This window comes from Rhinoderma darwinii, chromosome 3, assembly GCF_050947455.1.
Source record: "Rhinoderma darwinii isolate aRhiDar2 chromosome 3, aRhiDar2.hap1, whole genome shotgun sequence".
Classification (NCBI taxonomy): Eukaryota; Metazoa; Chordata; class Amphibia; order Anura; family Rhinodermatidae; genus Rhinoderma; species Rhinoderma darwinii.
In genome coordinates this window covers 59,305,959-59,330,244 of record NC_134689.1, presented here as the reverse complement: position 1 = coordinate 59,330,244, position 24,286 = coordinate 59,305,959, and the positions used below count along the sequence as shown (strand labels likewise).

The 24,286-nt window shown below is 41.4% G+C and overlaps 1 protein-coding gene across 6 annotated transcripts in view; it reads right to left on the bottom strand.

Moving 5' to 3' along the window:
• Nucleotides 1-24,286, bottom strand: part of LOC142748947 (RUN and FYVE domain-containing protein 1-like) — a 543,301-nt gene that overhangs the window by 392,368 nt on the left and 126,647 nt on the right. For all 6 annotated transcript variants that reach the window (XM_075856376.1, XM_075856372.1, XM_075856375.1 and 3 more), the window contains one exon: nucleotides 8,082-8,143. In XM_075856376.1, the coding sequence (XP_075712491.1) occupies nucleotides 8,082-8,143 (62 nt within the window). The remainder of the gene's footprint in view (nucleotides 1-8,081; nucleotides 8,144-24,286) is intronic.

Below are 24,286 nucleotides of genomic sequence, written 5' to 3'. Positions count from 1 at the left end.
TTGACCAGCGGTATCCATGGCCTGAGCGTACTGTCACGATCTGTGGGTATGTGGACCCACTGGGCTGTACCGCCGCATCGGGATAGCAGCTTGCCAAACAGGGTACCAGCAGGCAAACACCAGGCGCGGTGTAACACAGCAAGCGTAGTATACGGCATAACATGACTCCAACTCCCTATGGCACAGGCACAAGGTAGCACGGGATACAGTATACAGGTAGCAGGCACGGGAACACTGGGAACTGGAAAACACTAAGGGACAATTTGCAAAGACCAAAACGAGTAAACAAAACAACGCTCATGTAATGAAGGAAGGGGCAGGGTCCTTCTTATAGTCCAGGGTGATCATGGGCTAATTTAACATACTTTTCAGGTATGCGCACTGGCCCTTTAAGGCTGGGCACGAGCGTGTGCGCGCGCACGCACCTTACAGGACACAGCAGAGTGAAGCGGAAGTGAGCGCTGGCATCTCCTGAGGAGAAGATGCGGACCAGTGCTCACTGATCCATGGCTGCAGCCATCGGGGGATGAGTAATCCCGACGGTCCCCGGTCATGGGTATCACAGGTGATCATTGTCGATTCCAGGAATAACCCCTTAACCCTAACTCATGCCCTAAATATATTAATGGTAGCTATTCACTAATTCACTATGCACCTTATAGGACGAAGAGCAGTGGTGTAGCGATCTTGATAGACTATGTTATTAAAAATCCCCAGGTCAATATATTATTTTAAGTGGTAAACTGTATGGTCACCATTTATGTATTGTAAATTCATATGCACCAAATAATCAACCTGTTCCCTTTATTTACTGTGTGGGGTCATGGAGCAACTTCAATTCTCTAAAATCATAGGGTGTAAGTATTTTGATTTCGTCAAGCTCTATGGTCTCTTAATATTGCTGACTGCTGGAGAGAATATAATGGCATCACTAGGGGATATGCATATTTCTAGCCCGTCCACCATCACTATATGAGAACTGACTGGATCCTCACCTTCACACAGCTGTTACCCTCTCTCTTATATGCCCCCCACTTCCCTTGTGTGTGGTCTGTTCATGACATTGTGATGACAGAATTAAACTTCTCTACCGCTGGACGATGACTCTATTCCTGTTGTTCAAATGAATCCTGTTTGACTTTTCCAGTTTTCACTTAAAGAGGCTCCGTCACCACATTATAAGAGCTCTATCTCTTACATAATGTGATATACGCTGTAATGTATATCACAGCAGTGATTTTTATTTTGAAAACCGATAAATCTTGACAGAGTTATGACCTATATGAGACAACTGGGCGTGTTTTTACTTTTTGACCAAGTGGGCGTTGTAAAGGGGAGTGTATGACGCTTACCAATCAGCGTAATACACTTCTCTCCATACGTGAATAGACATTACCTCCAGCCAGGACGCAATGTCTATTCACAATCCGGACACTTCGGTAACGTGTGTGTGGGACTTAAAGCCCAGCACATCGAGATCACGCTTGCTGTCATTAACTCCCACACAAACGTTACCGAAGTGTCGGGATTGTGAATGGATATCGCGTCCTGGCTGGAGGCAATGTCTATTCACTCTCCGTACACTTCAGTACCGTTAATGTGTGAGTAAGTGACAGCACAGGTGCCGAGTACATGAATGGAGAGAAGTGTATGACGCGGATTGGTCAGCGCCATACACTTCTTTACAATGCCCACTTGGTAAAAAAGTAAAAACACGCCCAGTTGTCGATTAAGAAAGTCATTAGCATAAATCCCACTGATTTCTCCCATAACTTGGCCTTTGCCACCAAACACAGCTCATCAGTCAGTGTTGATAGACGCCAAATTGTTGAATCTCTAGCTAGACTAAGTACTTTTGCATCGAATTAAAAAGGCACTAAAATGGATGTAAAGAAAATTGTATGGACTAGCAAATAAGCCTAATAGACTGTTCGTTATGAAGTTAAGGGCTTGTTAATGCTTCAAAAAATGTCTATCAACTTAGAAACTACATCTAAGCGCCTATCTTCTGACCCCAATAATATTGATGATCTGTTTCACCAGAAGTTATACTTTGCTCCCACCCCCATACTCCTCAGTTAATTTTACTGCGGTTCTCTCCCTATTGCTGCTCCCTGCATTAAAGAGGCTCTGTCACCACATTATAAGTGCCCTATCTTCTGCATAATGTGATCGACGCTGTAATGTAGATTACAGCAGTGTTTTTTATTTAGAAAAACTATATTTTTTGACGGAGTTCCGACCTATTTTAGCTTTATGCTAATGACATTCTTAATGCCCAACTGGGCGTGTTTTACTTTTTGACCAAGTGGGCGTTGTGGAGAGAAGTGTATGTCTATTCAGAATCCTGACACTTCGCTAACGTTTGTGTGTCATTTACAGCACAGCAAGCGTAATCTCGCGAGATTACGCTGTAAATGACAGCCCAGCGTGATCTCGATGTGCTGTGCTGTAAATCACACACAAACGTTAGCGAAGTGTCAGGATTCTGAATAGACATCACGTCCTGGTTGGTAGTGATGTCTATTAACTCTCAGCACACTTGAGTAACGTTAGTGTGTGTGTGTATATGGCTGCATATAATGATTTAGTAAGATCACTATATGCTATGTAAATGAATGGAGAGAAATGTACGACGCTGACCAAAGTCAAACACGGCCAGTTGGGCATTAAGAAATCCATTAGAATAAAGCTAAAATAGGTCGTAAAAAATGATAATTTTTCTAAATAAAAAAAACACTGCTGTAATCTACATTACAGCGCCAATCATATTATGTAGAAAATATGGCACTTATAATGTGTTTACAGAGCCTCTTTAACCCCTTCCCTCTTTGGCCACTTTTGACCTTCCTGACAGAGCCTCATTTTTCAAATCTGACATGTTTCACTTTATGTGGTAATAACTCCGGAATGCTTTTACCTATCCAAGCGATTCTGAGATTGTTTTCTCGTGACACATTGGACTTTATGTTACTGGCAAAATTTGCCCGATACATTCAGTATTTAATTGTGAAAAACACCAAAATTTAGCGAAAAATTGCAAAAATTAGAATTTTTCTCAATTTAAATGTATCTGCTTGTAAGACAGATAGTAATACCACACAAAAAATTTGCTAACTAACATCCCCCATATGTCTACTTTAGATTGGCATCGTTTTTTGAACATAATTTTATTTTTCTAGGACGTTACAAGGATTAGAACTTTAGCAGCAATTTCTCACATTTTCAAGAAAATTTCAAAATGATATTTTTACAGGGGCCAGTTCAGTTGTGAAGTGACTTTTAGGGCCTTATATATTAGAAACCCCCAATAAGTCACCCCATTTTAAAAACTGCACCCCCCAAAGTATTCAAAACAGCATTTAGAAAGTTTCTTAACCCTTTAGACATTGCGCAGGAATTAAGGCAAAGTAGAGGTGAAATTTACAAAGTTCATTATTTTTTTCCAGAAATTCATTTTGAGTCCATTTTTTTTTGTACCACAGAAGGTTTTAACCAAGAAATGCAACTCAATATTTATTGCCCAGGTTCTGCAGTTTTAGGAAATATCCCACATGTGGCTTTAGTTTGCTACTGGACTGAAGCACCGGCCTCAGAAGCAAAGGAGCACCTGGTGGATTTTGGGCCTCCTTTTTATTAGAATATATTTTAGGCACCATGTCAGCTTTGAACAGGTCTTGTGGAACTAAAACAGTGGAAACCCCCCAAAAGTGACCCCATTTGGGAAACTACACCCATCAAGGAATTTATTTAGGGGTGTAGCAAGCATTTTGACCCGCCAGTTTTTTTTGCAAAAATGTTTGGACCTAGGCCATAAAAATGAAAATCTACATTTTTTCAAATGAAATGTAGGTTTAGCTAATTGTTTTTCATTTCCAAAAGAACTAAAGTAGAAAAAGCACCACAACATTTGTAGAGCAATTTCTCCCGAGTAAAACAATACCCCACATGTGGTAATAAACGGTTGTTTGGATACACGGCAGGGCTTAGAATGGAAAGAGCGCCATTTGGCTCTTGGAGCTCAAATTTAGCAGGAATGGTTTGCGGAGGCCATGTCGCATTTGCAAAGCCCCTGAGGGGACAAAACAGTGGAAACCCCCAACAAGTGACCCCATTTTGGAAACTACACCCCATGAGGAAATTATCTAGGGGTACAGTGAGCAGTCTGACCCCACAGGTGTTTTACAGAACTTATTGGAAGTAGGCCGTAAAAATGAAAATCTACATTTTTTCAAAGAAAATGTAGGTTTAGGTATTTTTTTTTCATTTCCACAAGGACTGAAGGAGCACCACAACATTTGTAAAGCAATTTCTCCCGAGTAAAACAATACCCCACATGTGGTCACAAACATCTGTTTGGACACACGGTAGGGCTCAGAATGTAAGGAGCACCATTTGGATTTTGGAATGGTTTCTGGGCGCCATGTCACATTTGCTGAGCCCCTGTAGTACTAGAACAGTGGAAACACCCCAAAAGTGACTCCATTTGGGAAACTGCACCCCCTGAGGAATCATCTAGGGGTATAGTGAAAATTTTGATCCCAAAAGGTTTTTTGGTGAATTAGAATTATGCCATGAAAAAAAAATTTTTTTTTACAACGAGATGTAGTTTTAGATCAACATTTTTCATTTTTACAAGAAATAGAGACGAAAAAGCACCCCAACAGTTGTAAAGAAATTTCTCCCGAGTACGGTAACACCTCATATGTGGTTATAATCAGCTGTTTACGTATATGGGAGCATTCAGAAGAAAAGGAGCGGTATTTATCCTTTGGAGCGTAGATTTTGCTGGAATGGTTTGCGGAAGCCATGTTGCATTTGCAAAACCACTGATGTACCAAACAAAAGTAACCCTGTTTAAGAAACTACACCCCTAAAGGCATTTATCAAGGGGTGTAGTGAGAATTTAGACTCCACAGGTGTTTTTCAGAAATGAATACGCAGTAGATGGTGCAAAGTGAAAATTGCAATTTCTCCACTGATCTGCCCATTCACCGCACAATATGTTGTGACCCTAGAGACTCTTACCCCATAAATTGTTAAGCGGGCTCTCCCGGGTATGGTAATGCCTTACTTGTGGACATAAATTGCTGTTTGGGCACACTGTAGGGCTAAGAAGGGAAAGACCGCCATTTTGAGCATGGATTTTGCTTGGAAGTAGTTCTGTTTGGGGTTTTGCTGGTATTTCAGTTTATAATGTGGCGACGTATGTAATCTGTGCGGAGTACATCAGGGCATAATAAGAGGGTATAATAATGGGGTAAATAATACAATTATCCATAGATGTGTGTTACGCTCTGAAGCGATCCGTTATGCACAGGCCGGTGTCACACTGATAAACGGTTTTCTTTCTTATCCCCCTTTTGTTACACTCTGCACCTTTTGGGGACTTTTTCTCCTTCGTAGTTTGGGAAATATTACTGGGAAAGTGTTGCGCTGGTATAATACGGGCGCGCTTGCTTCCAGCGGATGTGCTATGTCCCTTCTCTTTCCTAGTTCCTAAATACTAGGGCCCTGAAACTGAAGGAATGTTCCCCTCCGGCCTGGGCATTGAGATTTTTTTCATCACCGCATTACTAGTGCCATAACTTTTTTGTTTTTCAGTTGATTGAGCGGTGTGCGGGCTTGTTTTTTGCGAGACGGGCTGTAGATTTTATTGGTACCATTTTAGAACACATACGACTTTTTGATCACGTTTTATTTCATTTTTTGGTAAAGGAAATGACCAAAAACAAGCAATTCTGGAATAGTTTTTTATTGGGTTTTTTTTTCGGCATCCACAGTGCGCCCTAAATTACATGTTAGCTTTATTCTGTGGGTCGATATGATTACGGCGATACCAAATTTATATAGTTTTTTTTTTTAATGTATTGCAGCTTTTGCACAATAAAATAACTTTTTTTTATAAAATCATTTGTTTTCTGTGTCGACATATTCTAAGACCCATAACGTTATTATTTTTGTGTGCACAAAGCGGTGTCAGGGATTATTTTTTGCGGGACGGATTGTCGTTTTTTATTAGTACTATTTTGGAGTAAATGTGACTTTTTGATCACTTTTTATAGCATTTTTTGGAAGGAGATGTGACCTAAAAACAAAGATTCTGGCGTTGTTTTTCATGTTTTTTTTTTTACGGCGTTCACCGTGCGGGATAAATTACATAATTGTTTTGTAGTTTGGCTCATTACGTACACGGCGATACCAATTATGTATAGTTTTTTTTATGTATTGCGGCTTTTGCACAATAAAATCATTTTTTTTTTATAAAATCATTTGTTTTCTGTGTCGCCATATTCTAAGACCCACAACTTTTTTATTTTTGCGTGCACAAAGCGGTGTCCGGGATTATTTTTCGCAGGACAGATTGTCGTTTTTATTAGTACTATTTTGGAATAAATGTGACTTTTTGACTACTTTTTATAGCATTTTTTGGAAGGAGATGTGACCTAAAAACAAAGATTCTGGCGTTGTTTTTCATGTTTTTTTTTTTACGCCGTTCACCGTGCGGGATAAATTACATAATAGTTTTGTAGTTTAGGTCATTACGGACGCGGCGATACCAATTATGTATAGTTTTTTTAATTTTTACGGTTTTTCCCATAATAAAAGACTTACTATGGGAAAAAAGTCAGTTTAGCTTTATTTTAATTTGAAATGTGTGTGTTTTTATTGTTTTACCACATTTTTATTAACTTTTTTTTACTTGTCCCACTAGGGGACATGAGGGCCTGATGCCCCGATCGCTACTCTAATACACTGCACTACATACGTAGTGCAGTGTATTAGCGCTGTCAGTTATTCACTGACAGCAAGCCTATGAGGACGCGCCGCAGGCGGGTCCTCATTGGCTCCCGTACAAGGCAGACTCGGACGCCATTTTCTGGCGTCCGATTGCCACAGCAACCCAGCGATTGCGTCACTGGGTTGCTGGTCGGGATAAAACCTATCAGATGCTGCGCTCTATTGAGCGCAGCATCTGAGGGGTTAATTTGCCGGATCGGAGAATAGCTCCGGTCCTGGCAGTTACAGGAGGGTGCCAGCTGTATAATACAGCCGTCACCCAGCGGTGATGGTGCCGGCTCTGCTCCTGAGCCCGCACCATCACTGCGCCGTAACTGTACTGCGCTTTGCGGGAACACCTTCCCGGCAGCGCCGTATATATACGGCGGATGTCGGGAAGGGGTTAAATACTGCATCAACCTAATAACTAAACAAAGATGTATCTGATAAAGAGTTGAAGGGAGCGATTAGTGCTCTTCAGAACTGCAAGACTCCAGGCCAAATGGGCTATCTGTTCATTATAATAAATTGAAGTGCATCCTTCTTTCTCACATTAGAGGGTTTTGCAATTATGTACTAGAAGGTACCGTAACTTAGTCCCCCAGGATATGCTCAGTTATTTCATTGTTTTTGAGAACTTACATCTTAACTTTGTGCTGCAAGCCTGGAGCTCATTGATATTTATCATATTCAAGACACCCCACACCCCTCCAGCTGCTGATTGACACATTTCTACCTATGCACAGAAATAGGGAAAAAACTGTCAATCAGCTGCTGGAGGGCGGGGAGGAGAGCGAATATCATTATCAATGGACTGCAGGCCTGCAACGCTGGCCACGCTCTGTAAAGATAAAATATATTTCCTCAAAAACGACGATTAAGTGACAGACCACTGAAATTAGTGTGTCTGTCACTGCTTTATTCCTTCCCGCGGCATAAAAATCTAACAGATTCACTTTAAGGCCTAGTTCACACGGAGTATTTTGCAGGCAGAAAAAATATGCTTCAAAATTCCTTCAGGAATTTTGACCTGCCTGCACTTTCTTGCAGCGTTTTTTCGCCCACGGCCATTAAGGAGAAGATAGAGCATATTATACAGCTTATGACGTTTCTTCTACCTCCCATTTCAAGAAAGAATTCGGCACTTTTTTTCCCCGTGAGCGGCTAAAGCCGGTTTCTAACGTTTTTTGGCACGGATACCGATGCGGTTTCCGCATCAAAAAACTACATGTGATCTGGACCTAAACATTATTTTTAAACAAAAATGAGTAATTGAAAAGAAATTAAATTATAGTACATACTTTTTCTCACTTTCATTTTTCTGTATATCCTTAAGACAGAAAGAAAAGTCAATGATGCCCACCTAAATAAACAAAAAAAAAAAAAAAGTAGAAATTACAAGTGTATACATGCAAAGTAATGTAAAATACAATTAAAAAAAATAAAATCCCTCTTTTAAATATAATTTTACTTTAAAAGTAAAAGTAAAAATATAAAGGGGAATGCTTAATAAGCAAAAAGCACCAAAATGTGGGCAAAATTTTTTAACACAAGACGTGTGCCACATTTATTATTTAGCAAGTGTTTTAGGTACTATCTTTCACAAGGGAAGGCGGTAGGAGGCATAAAAATGCACCAATATTCATGGCATTCGGGATGTACGATGCATCGAAACTTCGATACTGTGCATCCCCTAATGGTTCGATACCGTTGTTTCATGTATTTCGATACTAAGCTGTGCGGCAGATCAGTATTGTAACACATGAATGTATGAGGCTGTGTAATACAACTATTACCACGCTCCTGACAACAAGTACGCGCTGTCAGGATGATGCGATGCGGGCATCGCTGCACTAATGAGAGGCGGCACTGAAGATCGAACATGGCAGGCGTACTGCAAAACACCCCCATGTTCTGTCTTCGGTGCCTGCGCCGCCGCTCATTAGTGCAGCGCTGGCCGCATCTCCTCATGCTGACCGCGCGCGCATTTGTTGTCAGGAGAGGGACAATGGTTGTATTACACAGCCGGAGCCCCGCTCTATAAGGGTGGAGATCAGAGAAACCTCTCATCTCCGCCGCTATTCTCCTGAATGCTGCGATCAAAGCTGGCCACCACCGCAGCATTCAGGAGAAAACGAGAAAGGGGGGGATGCCCCTTGGATCGCGTCACAGGGAATTCCTGTGACCCGATCGAGGGCCATACCATATATGGGCAGACAGCCCAGGGTCCATTGAAGGAGCCCAGGGCTGTCTTACCATATTTCCTGTCAGGACATACTGTACCTAAGTATGCCCTAACAACTGCCTGTGTACTATACGTGCACAGGCTAATGTACTGGCATATATCTGATTAAAGTTTAAAAATAAAGTAAAAACATAAAATAATATTAAATCAAATATACATACACCTTCTTAAAATAAACATTAAAATAAGTCTCAATACATAAAATATACATATTCGGTATTAGCACGGCCGTAATAACCTGCACAACAATTTTTTTGCCTCATTTATGATGTGTACGATGTAAAAAAAATAAAATAAAAACAGCTTTCACTTATTAATGTGAGGCACGAGGTGTGACATTAAAAGTAATTAACCCTATGATGTACCTCACACATTAACCCATTAGGACTGAGAAACATGATGGTTAATTACTATTAATGTGAGGCACATGGAGGTTAAATTCATCATCACACCACGTGCCTCACATCAGAAATTTTTTATTACTGTTGGCAGAGTATCGTTTTGGTATCGAAATCGCAATACTACACGAAGTATCGGTATCGAAGTCCAAATTCTGGTATTGTCACATCCTTAAATGGCATGGTAACATGTTTAACCCCTTCCCGCTCCTGGACGTACTATTAGGTCATGGCAGCTGTATCGTTCGCGCTCCATGACCTAATAGTACGTCTCGGGAGTAATGGCCGTTTCGGCCGTCCTCCCGACACATACAGGAGCTATGACAGCTGCTGTCTTGTTCAGCAGCTGTCACAGCTCCTACAGCGGGGACCGATCGCTGTGTCCCTGCTGATTAACCTCTTAAAAGCCGCGTTCTATAGAGATTGCGGCTTTTTAGGGGTTAAGCTGCCATCGCCGGCCTGCTACGCGATAGCGGCCGGCGATGGTGACTATGGCAACCGGACACCAAACAATGGCGTCCGGCTATGCCATAGACGGAAGCCTAGTGGGCCCTGACAACGTCAGGACCCACTATGCTTGCTGTCAGTGAGTAGCTGACAGTTCTAATACACTGCACTACGCATGTAGTGCAGTGTATTAGAATAGCGATCAGGGCCTCCTGCCCTCAAGTCCCCTAGTGGGACAAAGTAATAAACTTTAAAAAAAGTTAAAAAAAGATGTGTAAAAATAAGAAAATAAAAGTTTTAAAAGTAATAAAAGTAAAAATCCCCCCTTTTCCCTGATCAGTCATTTATTATTAATAAAAATATATAAACAAATAAACTATACATAATTGATATCGCCGCGTCCGTAACGGCCTGAACTACAAAATTATTTCGTTATTTATCCCGCACGGTGAACGCCGTAAAAGAAAATAATAATAAACCGTACCACAATCACAATTGTTTGGTCACTTCACCTCCCAAAAAATGGAATATAAAGAGATCAAAAAGTCGCATGTACCTAAAAATGGTACTGATCGAAACTACAGTTCGTTACGCAAAAAATAAGTCCTCGCACGGCTTTATTGATTGAAAAATAAAAAAGTTCTGGCTCTTAGAATAAGGTAACACAAAAAGTGAATGATTGTTTACAAAACGTATTTTATTGTGCAAACGCTATAAGACATAAAAAAAACCTATAAACATCTGGTATCGCCGTAATCGTATCGCCCCGCAGAATAAAGTGAATATGTCATTTATAGCGCACGTTGTAAAAAAAAAATAGAATAAAAAACAATAGTAGAATTGCTGTTTTTTAGTCACCACGCCACATAAAAATAGAATAAAAACTGATCAAAAAGTCGCATGCACCCCAAGAAAACTACAATGGATTCCTCAAGGGGTCTAGTTTCCAAATTGGGGTCACATTTGGGGGGTTCCCAATGTTTTGGCACCACAAGACCTCTTCAAACCGGACATAGTGCCTAATAAAAAAGAGGCCTCAAAATCCACTAGGTGCTCCTTTGCTTCTGAGGCCGCTCCTTCAGTCCATTACCGCACTAGGGCCACATGTGGGATATTTCTCAAAACTGCAGAATCTGGGCAATACGTATTATGTTGCGTTTCTCTGATAAATCCTTTTGTGTTATAAAAAAAATGGTATAAAGAGGATTTTCTGACAAAAAAAAAATTTAAATTTCACCTCTACTTTGCTCTAAATTTCTGTGGAACACCTAAAGGGTTCATAAACTTTCTAAATGCTGTTGTGGATACTTTGAGGGGTCTAGTTTCTAAAATGGGGTATTTGATAGGGGTTTCTAATATATGGGCCCCTCAAAGCAACTTCAGAACTGAACTGTAACCTAAAAAAATAAATAAATGAGGCAATACTTCGCTTCTTACATTATACGGATAATGAGCCGTGCCCACCCCGAGATGACCCCAGTTTTGACCGTTTGTATAAACGGAGACCCCTATTAGACCGTTCCAGTGCCCGGTTTTCCCAAGCATTCAACCCCAAGAAGTGTATTTCTATTGATGAGTCCCTGGTACATTTTAAAGGGAGGGTTCAATTCCGCGAGTACCTGCCGGGTAAGAGGGCAAGGTATGGCGTGAAGATGTATAAGCTGCGAGAGTGCATCAGGGTATACCTACAGGTTTAGGATATATGAAGGAAAGGCCACCCCCAAACCAGACTGCATCCTGGACTACAATAGGTACATGGGAGGGATGGACTTGTCAGATCAAATCCTGAAGCCCTACAGCGCCATGCGGTGTGGTAGAAGAAGCTGGCCGTGCACATCATACAGATGGCTTTGTACAATGCGTACGTGCTACGTCGATGTGCAGGCCAGATGGGAACTTTCCTGGAATTTCAAGAGGCGATTATCAAGAACCTAATCTTTAGGGACCAAGAAGGGGGGGCACCCAGTACTTCTGGAAGCGGGGCCACACGCATCGTACCAGGGCGGCAACACTTTCCAGGAGAAGTTCCCCAAACTGGCAAGAAGGGAAAAAGTCAAAAGAGGTGCAAAGTCTGCTATAAGAGGGCGATAAGGGATGACACAATATATCAATGTGACACGTGTCCTGAATAACCAGAGCTCTGTATGAAAGAGTGTTTTAAAATTGATCATACATCCCTTGGTTTATAATTTACCCCAATTTTACTTACCCTGATGCACTCCGCACAGCTTATCCCCCCTCGGAGCCCTGCTGTGTGCCCAGGCAGCTGATAACAGCCACATGTAGGGTATTGCCATACCCGGGAGAACCCATATTACAGTTTATGGGGTGTAGGTCTCCGGTCAAAATGCTCACTACACCTCTAGATGAATGCCTTAAGGGTGTAGTTTTTAAAACGGGGTCACTTCTTGCGGGTTTCAACTGTACTGGTACCTCAGGTGCTTCTGCATACATGACTTCGCACTAGAAAATCCCCAGTAGGCCAAATGGTGGTCCTTTCCTTCTGAGCCCTCCCATGGGCCCAAACGGCAGTTTATCACAACAAATGAGGTATTGCGGCACTCAGAACAAATTGCGCAATAGAATGGGGTATTTTATTTCTTGTGAAAATAAGAAATTTTCAGCCAAAACTACATATTATTGGAAAAAATATATATTTTTTAAATTCCCAGTCCAATTCAAATAAGTTCTGTGAAGAAACTATGGGGTCTAAATGGTCACATTACCCATAAATTAATTCCTTGAGGGGTGTAGTTTCCAAAATGGGGTCATTTCTGGCGGGTTTCCATTGCTAGGATACCTCTGGGGCTCTGCAAATGCGACATGGCACCCGAAAACCAAACCAGCAAAATCTGTACTCCAAGGAGAGCATGGTGTGTTGTTGTTTGGCATAGCAAGCAGGGTAGCCCGCTCTATGAATTATCAAGGCGTCACAAATAGGCTTCTACCTGGCTATACACGTTGTGCCTCATGACGTACACACTATCCCTCCATGTTTCACTCACTTGCACCCCATTATCCATTTATTTCCATTGAGGCACTTCATTTATTACTGCCCCCTATATTTCACTTATAGTATTACACTTGCACACACACTATTCATTTATTATTTCTTACTACACATCCCATGCACCACACACCACTCCCCTCAAGACTAGTGGGAGTGGCTATTATTATTTAAAGCACCTGCTCGCCCTTTCATCAGCATTTCTGGCCTGGCTGTGTCCATTTGTAAGTATGGCCTTTTTCGGTGGTTTTGTATATGTCCCTGTGTTTTTATCGGTTCTGTTTGTGCATCAGGAACGTTCTGTTCCAGTTTAGGATTTAGGGACTCGCAAGTCTGGGGATCCTTGTCGTGGATTGCGAGCTTGCGTCCTTTTGGCCAAAATGATTACCAATACCCCAGGTATTTTTCATTATTATGTATATTAGCTTCTCTTGGACACAGCCGGGTCTTTGATGCTGGGAGAGCATGGTGTGTTGTTGTTTGGCATAGCAAGCAGGGTAGCCCGCTCTATGAATTATCAAGGCGTCACAAATAGGCTTCTACCTGGCTATACACGTTGTGCCTCATGACGTACACACTATCCCTCCATGTTTCACTCACTTGCACCCCATTATCCATTTATTTCCATTGAGGCACTTAATTTATTACTGCCCCCTATATTTCACTTATAGTATTACACTTGCACACACACTATTCATTTATTATTTCTTACTACACATCCCATGCACCACACACCACTCCCCTCAAGACTAGTGGGAGTGGCTATTATTATTTAAAGCACCTGCTCGCCCTTTCATCAGCATTTCTGGCCTGGCTGTGTCCATTTGTAAGTATGGCCTTTTTCGGTGGTTTTGTATATGTCCCTGTGTTTTTATCGGTTCTGCCAAAACTACATATTATTTGAAAAAAATAATTTTGTTTTCATTCCCAGCCCAATTCAAATAAGTTATGTGAAAAAACTATGGGGTCAAAATGGTCACAACACCCATAAATGAATTCCTTGAGGGGTGTAGTTTCCAAAATGGGGTCATTTGTGGTTGGTTTCTATTGCTTTGATACCTCTGGGGCTCTGCAAATGCGACATGGCACCCGAAAACCAATCCAGCAAAATCTGGACTCCAAAGAACACACAGCGCTCCTTTCCTTCTGAGCCCTCCAATGGGCCCAAACGGCAGTTTATCACCACAAATGGGGTATTGCCGCAGTCAGGACAAATTGGGCAACAAAATGGAGTATTTTATTTCTTGTGAAAATAAGAATTTTTGAGCTAAAATGACATATTATTGGAAAAAATATTTATTTTTTAAATTCCCAGCCCAATTCAAATTAGTTCTGTGAAAAAACTATGGGGTCTAAATGGTCACATTACCCATAAATTAATTCCTTGAGGGGTGTAGTTTCCAAAATGGGGTCACTTCTGGTGGGTTTCCATTGCTTTGATACCTCTGGGGCTCTGCAAATGCGACATGGCACCCGAAAACCAAACCAGCAAAATCTGTACTAAAAGAACACAAAGCGCTCCTTCCCTTCTGAGGCCTCCCATGGGCCCAAACGGCAGTTTATTGCCACAAACGGGGTATTGCTGCACTCAGGAGAAATTGGGCAACAAAATTGAGTATTTTGTTCCCTGTGAAAATAAGAAATTTTGCTAAAAAATTACATCTTATTGGAAAAAATGTCATTTTTTTAATGTCACAGCCCAATTGAAATAGGTGCTGTGAAAAAACTGTGTGGTCAAAATGCTAACAACAACCATAAATGAATTCCTTGAGGGGTGTAGTTTCCAAAATGGGGTCACTTTTGGTGGGTTTCCATTGCTTTGATACCTCTGAGGCTCTGCAAATGCGACATGGCACCCGAAAACCAATCCAGCAAAATCTGGACTCCAACCAACATATAGCGCTCCTTTCCTTCTGAGCCCTCCCATGGGCCCAAACGGCAGTTTATCACCACAAATGGGGTATTGCCACACTAAGGACAAATTGGGCAACAAAATGGGGTATTTTGTTCCCTGTGAAAATAAGAAATTTTGATCACAAATGACATTTTATTGGAAACATTGACATTTTTTTAATTTCACAGCCCAATTCAAATACGTGCTGTGAAAAAACTGTGCGGTCAAAATGGTAACAACAACCATAAATGAATTCCTTGAGGGGTGTAGTTTCCAAAATGGGGTCACTATTGGGGGATTCCTACTGTTTTGGCACCTCAACACCTCTTCAAACCTGGCATGCTGCCTAAAATATATTCTAATAAAAAAGAGGACTCAAAATGCACTAGGTGCTTCTTTGCTTCTAGGGCTTGTGTTTTAGTCCACGAGAGCAGTAGCGCCACATGTGGGACATTTCTAAAAACTGCAGAATCTGGACAACACATATTTAGTAGTGTTTCTCTGGTAAAACCTTCTGTGTTACAGAAAAAAAATTTAATAAAATTGAAATTCAGCAAGAAAAATTACATTTGCAAATTTTACCTCCACTTTGCTTTAATTCCTGTGAAATGCCTGAAGGGTTAAAAAAAAACTTTCTAAATGCTGTTTTGAATACTTTGAGGGGTCTAGTTTTTAAAATGGGGTGTTTCATCAGAGTTTCTAATACATAGGCCCCACAAAGCCACTTCAGAACTCAAGAGGTACCTTAGAAAAAAGGCTTTGGAAATATTCTTAAAAATATGAGAAATTGCTGTTTATGTTCTAAGCCTTGCAACGTCCAAGAAAAATAAAAGAATGTTCAAAAAACGATGCCAATCTAAAGTAGACATATGGGAAATGTGAGCTAGTAACTATTTTGGGTGGTATAACCGTCTGTTTTACAAGCAGATGCATTTAAATTCTGAAAAATGCAATTTTTTCAAAATGTTCTCTAAATTTTGCAATTTTTCACCAATAAACACTGAATATATCGACCACATTTTACCACGAACATGAAGCCCAAAACTAGGCTGCGTCCTTAAGGGGTTAAGGCCTCATGCACACGACCGTAGCCATTTGCACGGCCGTGATTTTCGGGTCGGCCAGCAGCGGACTGTCATTGCTAACCACCCGCAAATCGCGGGCCATGCACCGCGGAACACGGCCGTAATAAGACAAGCCCGTTCTTTCTGCGGTCCAGGCTTCCGGACCATGCACGGACCGTGAAAACGACGGCCGTGTGCATGGTTCCCTAGGAATGAAGGGGCCGCAATTCTCCTGCGGATTTTCAGGGGAATTGCGCCCGCAAAAGAACGTTCGTGTGCATGGGGCCTAACAAGTGAAGCCAAATTTATATTTCTTTGCGCAACATTTTTGCGAATGCATTTTCTAACAATAATATTGAAAAACCTCCCCTATAACCTTATGAAACAAAAAATAAATAAAACACATAATGGAAAAGATAAATGTACTAACCAGTTATGCAAGATTTGCTGGAGTAGCGGCCCGCCCCGGCGCACGATTCGGTGAAAAAGCACGTCTGAGCAGGACGGCACTCCAGGGATGCTAGCATGACTGGTTAGTACATTGCTCTCTTCTAATATGCATTATACCTATTGCATTTAGAACTTTAACCATTTTAGGTCTTAATGACCAAGCTATTTTTTAAGTTTTTCCATCGTCTCATTTAAAAAGAGCTATATCTCTTTTATTTTTGCATCAACATAGCTGTATAAGGCCTTGTTTTTTGCAAGACAAGTTGTTTTTTTTTTGTTTTTTTTAATAGCACCATTTTGGGTACATATATTGATTAACTTTTCTTAACATTTTGGGGGGGGGGGGGGTATAGAAAAAAAAAGCAATTTTGCCACACTTTTTTGCGTCCTAAATTTACACCGTTTACTGTGTGGTATAAATAACAATTACTTTATTTAGTGGGTTTTTACGATTGCAATGATACCAAATTTATAACGTTTTCTTATGTTTTACTACTTTTACACAATAAAAATAACTTTTTTTTTTAAAATTATTTGTTTTTTTGTCTCCATATTTGAAAAGCCAAAACTTTTTTATTTTTCTGCTGATGCAGTTTTATTTGCGGGACGACTTGTAGTTTTTATTACTACCATTTTGGAGTATACGCGATTTTTTTTATCACATTTTTTTTACGCCGTTCGCAGAGTGAGGCTATTTCGTTTAACCCATAGTTGGGATCGTTACGGACGCGGCGATGCCAAATACGCGTAACTTTTTTTAAAATAATTTGTTTTTTAATAATAAAGCAGAGGAAAGAGGGTTTTTCATTTTTATTTAATTTATTATTAACTTTATTAAAAACTTTTTTGAAACTTTTTTATTAGTCCCACTAGGGGACTTTTTGCAGTGCGATCAACTGATAACTTTTACAATACACTGCAATACTTCTGTATTGCAGTATATTCCTCCCTGTCCAAGTAAAAAGGGGAAGGAAACTGCTAGGCCACGCCTCTGGCAGACATTAACTAGAGGCAGACCTGGGGGCCTTTATTAGGCCCACGGCTACCATTGAAGACACTGGCCCCCTGCGATCTTATCACAGGGTGCGGTGGGGTGAGAGAGGGAGCCTCGTCCTTTCCTCCAAAACCACTCAGATGCTGCTCTCTATTGAGCGCCGCATCTGAGGGGTTAACCCCTTCCCTCTTTAGCCACTTTTGACCTTCCTGAAAGAGCCTCATGTTTCAAATTTGACATGTTTCACTTTATGTGGTAATAACGTCGGAATACTTTTACCTATCCAAGCGATTCTGAGATTGTTTTCTCGTGACACATTGGACTTTATGTTACTGGCAAAATTTGCTCGATATTGTAAAGGATCTGCCAGGCACAGCTTCTGTATCTACGCCCATAGGTAATCAGTCTGCACCTGCTTCTATGTCTGTGAGACTGACTCCATCTTCCACCACTCAAGATGGCAGGCTTAGGAGTGGGAGAGCCTATCACAGCCTGGCCAGACGGAGCTGTCTATGTATACCTGCCTTTCCTGTTCCTCCTTGCTTGTGATTCTTCTCGTTTGGTTTCCTGGCCCTGCTGCAGCTTCTGAACTATATGACCCTGCTTCATATTGACACTGGCTTACTGACTACTCTCCTGCTGTGCGTTTGATACCTCATACACTCCTGGTTTGACTCGGCTCGTTCACCACTCTTGTTGCTCACGGTGTTGCCGTGGGCAACTGCCCCATCTCCCTTAGCTTCTTTGTACCCTTGTCCGTTTGTCTGTCGTGCACTTATTGAGCGTAGGGACCGTCGCCCAGTTGTACCCCGTCGCCCAGGGCGGGTAGTTGCAAGTAGGCAGGGACTGAGTGGCTGGTAGATTAGGGCTCACTTGTCTGTTTCCCTACCCCCATCATTACAGATATGTTCAGTATTTAATAATGAAAAACACCAAAATTTCGCGAAAAATTGCAAAAATTAGCATTGTTCTCAACTTAAATGTATCTTCTTGTAAGACAGGCAGTTATAACACAAAATTGTTGCTAATTAACATCCCCCATATGTCTACATTAGATTGGCATCGTTTTTTGAACATCCTTTTATTTTTCTAGGACGTTACAAGGCTTTGAACTTTAGCAGCAATTTCTCACATTTTCAAGAAAATTTCAAAAGGCTATTATTACAGGGGTCAGTTCAGTTGTGAAGTGGCTTTGAGGGCCTTATATATTAGAAACCTCCAAAAAGTCACCCCATTTTAAAAACTTCACCCCTCAAAGTATTGAAAACAGCATTTAGAAAATTTCTTAACCCTTTTCACAGGAATTAAAGCAATGTAGAGGTGAAATTTACAAAAATTTTTTGCAGAAATGAATTTTTAATCCAATTTTCATTATAACACAGAAAGTTTCACTAGAGAAATGCAACTCAATATTTATTGCCCAGGTTCTGCAGTTTTAGAAAATATCCCACATGTGGCCCTAGCGTGCTACTGGACTGAAGCACCGGCCTCAGAAGCAAAGGAGCACCAAGTGGATTTTGGGGCCTTATTTTTATTACAATATATTTTAGGCACAATGTCCGGTTTGAGGGGCTCTTGCAGTGCCAAAACAGTGGAAATCCCCCAAAAGTGACCCCATTTGGGAAACTACACACCTCAAGCAAATGATCTAGAGGTGTAGTGAGCATTTTGACCGCACAGGTTTTTTACAGAAATCATTGGAAGTAGGCAGTGAAAATTAATATCTACATTTTTTCAAAGAAAATGTAGGTTTAGCATTTTTTTTTCTCATTTCCACAAGGAATAAAGTAGTAAAAGAACCACCAAATTTGTAAAGCAATTTCTCCCGAGTAAAACAATACCCCTCAAGTGGTAATAAATGGTTGTTTGGACACACGGCAGGGCTTAGAAGGGATGGAGCACCATTTGGCTTTTGGAGTTCACATTTAGCAGGAATGGTTTGCAGAGGCCATGTCACATTTACAAAGCCCCTGAGGGGACAAAACAATGAAAATCCCACACAAGTGACCCCATTTTGGAAACTACACCCATTGAGGAAATTATCTAGGGGTATAGTGAGCGTTTTGACCCCGCAGATTTTTTGCAGAAATTATTGGAAGTAGGCCCGGAAAATAAAAATCTACATTTTTTCAAAGAAAATGTAGGTTTAGCTACTTTTTCTCATTTCCACAAGGACTGAAGCAGAAAAAGCACCACAAAATTTGTAAAGCAATTTCTCCTGAGTAAAACAATACCCCACATGTGGTCATAAACGGCTGTTTGGACACACAGCGGGGCTTAGAAGGGAAAGAGCGCTATTTGGCTTTTGGAGATCACATTTAGCAGGAATGGTTTGCGGAGGCCATGTCACATTTGCAAAGCCCCTGAGGGGACAAAACAATGAAAATGCCCAAAAAGTGATTCCATTTAGGAAACTACACCCCTTGAGGAATTCATCTAGGGGTGTAGTAAGTATTTAGAGCCCATAGATGTTTCATAGAATTTATTAGAATTATGCAGTGAAAATAAAAACAAATCCTTTTTCTTCAATAAGACATAGCTTTAGAGCCAAATTTTTCATTTTCTCAACAAATAAAGGAAAAAAAAAAAGAACCCAACATTTGTAAAGCAATTTCTCCTGAGTACGTCAATACCCCATATGTGGTCATAAACTGCTGTTTGGGCACACGGCAGGGCTCAGAAGGGAAGGAGCGCCATTTGGAATGCAGATTTTGCTGGATTGGTTTCTGAGCGCCTGTGGGACCAAAACAGTGGAACCCCCCAGAAGTGACCCCATTTTGGAAACTACACCCCTCAATGCATTTACCTAGTGGTGTAATACGCATGTTAACCCTGCAGGTGTTTTGTAGAAATTAGTGTGCACTCGATGTTGCAGAGTGAAAATGGGATTTTTTCCATAGATATGCCAATATGTGGTGCCCAGCTTTCGCCACCATAACAAGACAGCCCTCTAATTATTATGTGATGTTTTCCCGGTTTTAGAAACACCCTACATGTGACCCTAATCTTTTGCCTGGTCGAATGTCTCAGGCTCAGGAGTGAAAGAGTACCATGCGAAATTGAGGCCTAATTTGGCGATTTACAAAGTATTGGTTCACAATTGCAGAGGCTCTGATGTGAAATAATAAATAGAAACCCCTGAGAAGTGACCCCATTTAGAAACTACACCCCTCATTTGTTAAGGGGTGTAGTGAGCATTTCACCGCACAGGTCTTTTCCATAAATGAATGCACTGTGGATGGTGCAAATTAAAAATGTATATTTTTCCCTAGATATGCCATTTCAGTGGCAAATATGTCATGCCCAGCTTATGCCACTGGAGACACACACCCCAAAAATTGATAAAAAGGGTTCTCCCGGGTATGACTATGCCATATAGGTGGAAGGAAACGGTTTGGGCACGCTGTAGGGTTCAGATGGGAAGAAACGGCATTTGGCTTTTGGAGAGCAGATTTTGCTTGGTAGTAGTTTTGTTTGAGTATTGCTGGTGTTTCCGTTTATAATGTGGGGGTACATGTAAGCTGGGCAGAGTACATCAGGGGCATAGTCAGGTGGTATAATAATGGGGTAAAAAAAAAACAATAAAATGATCCATAGATGTGTGTTACACTGTGAAGCAATCCTTTCTTCACAGGCCGGTGTTGCACTGATCTATGGCGTCCTTTCTTATGCCCCTTTTGGCCCACACTCCGCACCTTTGCAGTTTGGGGAATTTTGTTGGGAAAGTGTTGTCCTGGTATAATACGGGCAACGTCGCTTCCAGCGGATATGTTTGGGCCCTCCCTTTCCTGGTTCCCTAATTTTAGGTCCTTGATAAATCGCCTCTTCAAACAGAAGAACTGTTCCCCTCGGGCACAACTGCATATTTTTTATTTCCTGACTTATTGGAGCCATAACTAATTTTATTTTTTCATAGACGTAGTGGTATGAGGGCTTTTTTTTGCGGGACAAGCTGTAGTTATTATTGGTACCATTTTGGGGTACATGCGACTTTTTGATCACCTTTTTTCCTATTTTTTGGGAGGCCAGGTAAACAAAAAAACGCAATTCTGGCATCGTTTTATTTTGGTTTTTTTATACAGCGTTCACCAGGCGTTATAAATTACATGTTAACTTTATTCTGCGGGTCAGTACGATTCCGGCGATACCTACTTTATTGGACTTTTTTATGTTTTACAACTTTTTGCACAATAAAACGACTTTTGTAAAAAGAATGTATTTTTTTGTCGACGCAGCTGTATGAGGGTTTGTTTTTTGCGAGACGAGCTATAGTTTTTATAGGTACCTTTTTTGGAATACGTGCGACTTTTTCATCACTTTTTATTCCTATATTTATAGGGCAAAGTGACCAAAAAACAGAAACTCTGGTATCGTTTTTTACGTTTTTTTTTTATGCTGTTCACCTTGTGCAATAAATAATATAATATTTTGATACCTCAGGTCGTCATGGTCGCGGCGATACGAAATACGTATGGTTTATTATTTTTTTTCAATAATAAAGGACTTGAGAGTAAAAGGGGGATTGTGTTTTATTTTATTACATGAAACTTTTTATTTTTTACACTTTTTCTTAAGTACCACCAGGGGACTTGAAGGTCCAGCTGTCAGATTTATTTTTTTCTAATAGATTGCACAACCTACGTAGTGCAATGTATTAGATCTGTCAGTTATTCACTGACAGCAAGCCAATTAGGCTTCGCCTCCAAGCTAGGCCTAATCGGCTTCCGTAATGGCAGAGCAGGAGGCCATTGTGTCTGCTGTTGCCATAGCAGCAGTCGCCAGTCCCGATTGCCTGTCAGGGTTGGCGATCTGCTAGTAACCGCTACGATGCAACTAGCTCCGGTTCCTGCTGTTACAGGTGGAGGTCAGCTGTAACATACAGCTGACTTCCACCGCTGAATACACCGGATCAGCTCCTGAGCCGGCGCTATCTTGCCAGCGGCTACGGAAGCCGATCAGGCTCCGCCGCCAGGCGGATCTTGACCGTTTCCGTGCTAGGCAGACCAGGAGGCCAGTATTAGGCCTCCGGTTGCCATTGCAGCCACCGGAACCCCGGCAATTTCATTGCTGGGTTTCCGATGAGCTGCAAACACCTTAAGTGCAGCACTCGCGTTTGAGCGCTGCACTTACAGTCGGATGTCAGCTGTAAGATACAGCTGAGATCCGGCGATGATGGCACCGGCTCAGCTTCTGAGCCGGTGCCAAACATTTGGCGTATGGGTACGGCAATTTGCGGGAAGTCAATGCTTTCCATGGCGTACCCATACGGCAAATGTCGGGAAGGGGTTAACAGGCGAGATCGATACTTATTTCGGCAGCTGAGAGCAGAGACATTTAACTGCTACCGGGGAGATTATTTATTTCGATGCAGCGCCATGAAAAGGCAATTGCATCAGAATAAAGCCAGTTAGTGGCGTCCACCATAAAACACCTATAGGAAGTCACTAACGGGTTAAACTGAAGGGTCTTATATAGAGCAGACATAGTACTACCATTGTGATACATGGGTAATTATACAAGCTATTGGGTTAATTCATACAATATTTCATAGATTATGTTGCACATTGCCCTATACCCCAATAGTGGCGGATTATACCATAGTTTGACATAATTTGCTATGTTTGCTTTATTATTGTTGTCCGTCATGCATTTTATAATTAAATAGCTATTGTACCATGGCACTGCTACATAGAGATGTATTGGTGATGTATTCTTGTCATCTGTGTGGATTAATTTTTTTAAATCGAAATTGTTTGTACACTTTTAACATAAATTAAATAAAAATTATATGATACAGTAGACTTAGAGACTCAGTTTCTCTTTATCAGTAATATAACTTTAAGGCCTTATTCACACGAGCGTGTCCAATTTGCGTGCACAAAAAAGGGCAGTTTTTCATGCATATCATTGTCCGTGTTGTGTCCGTGTGGCTTCCGTGTGTTATCCAGTTTTCTCTCGTTCTTTACACTGGGGAAAACAGACCGTGGGCTATATGCTGTTGCCACTAAGAGGCTTGACATCAAGAAAGAAAAAAAAGTGGCCCCTCCTGCAAGATATACCCAGCGCACAGACACTGAGCCTTGGCATAGTGTCCGTGGAAGGTAGTCTTTACCATTTTGTTATGTTAGTTTATTTATTAATTTACCTGGGAAACAAGGTTGACAGTGTCTTCCGGTTGTCCCCTCCTCCAGCCTAAGAACCTCTCAATCTCTCGCAACAGTGACTCCCTTTACTAAAGGGTGTACCACAGAGGAGGTGCTCCAGCTTGTCAAACATCTAAGAGATAGAGGAATGGAGAGTGCCAATATGGAGGTGTGTGTTTATCCCCCCTCCATCGTACCACCGCTTGTATACAGCACTGTGGTACACTCATAGTACGCCGAACTGCGGCCACTAGTTGCTACCATTCAGTGGGCATCGCTAGCCCTTTTTGCTCCTCAGCGTCATTTCTAGGCGAAGTCATTTTTCATTTTATACTATGGACGGCACCATCTTAGCAAGCCTTGCGTCGGCAACACCATTTTCACTCAGTACTGTAGAAGCTAGAGGTGCGAACTCTAAACTCATCCAATCGCGCTCCAGCGCAGATTTATTTACTAGTGCTGCTGAATCTTTGCCTCAGGAGGGACATCAGACACTTTGAAACCGGGTAGGACTGGCCCTTGGCCTTTTTTCTCCTTCCCCTGCAGGTGCCCTAGCCTCAGTCCCTGAGCTTACGGTCTGTAGGAGTGTGTTGTTTCGTAGCACACCTAAGTGAAGGAAGCCACCACTTCCTAAGGGAGCAGTTATTGCTGTGCAGTACTGAGTGGTTCTATTGATTTCTCTACTCCCAGTTTTGCAGTGTGTGGTTTAGTGACGCCTTTACTGCCATGTCTGACTCTAAGGCAGAACCTTCACGCCATACAGCCATTACATTTAATTATGCATGCTCCAAATGCAGTACTAAGTTTACTTCTGGTCAGTCTACTTCCCTTTGCGATGCATGCCGGCCTCCTGTGTTGCTCACA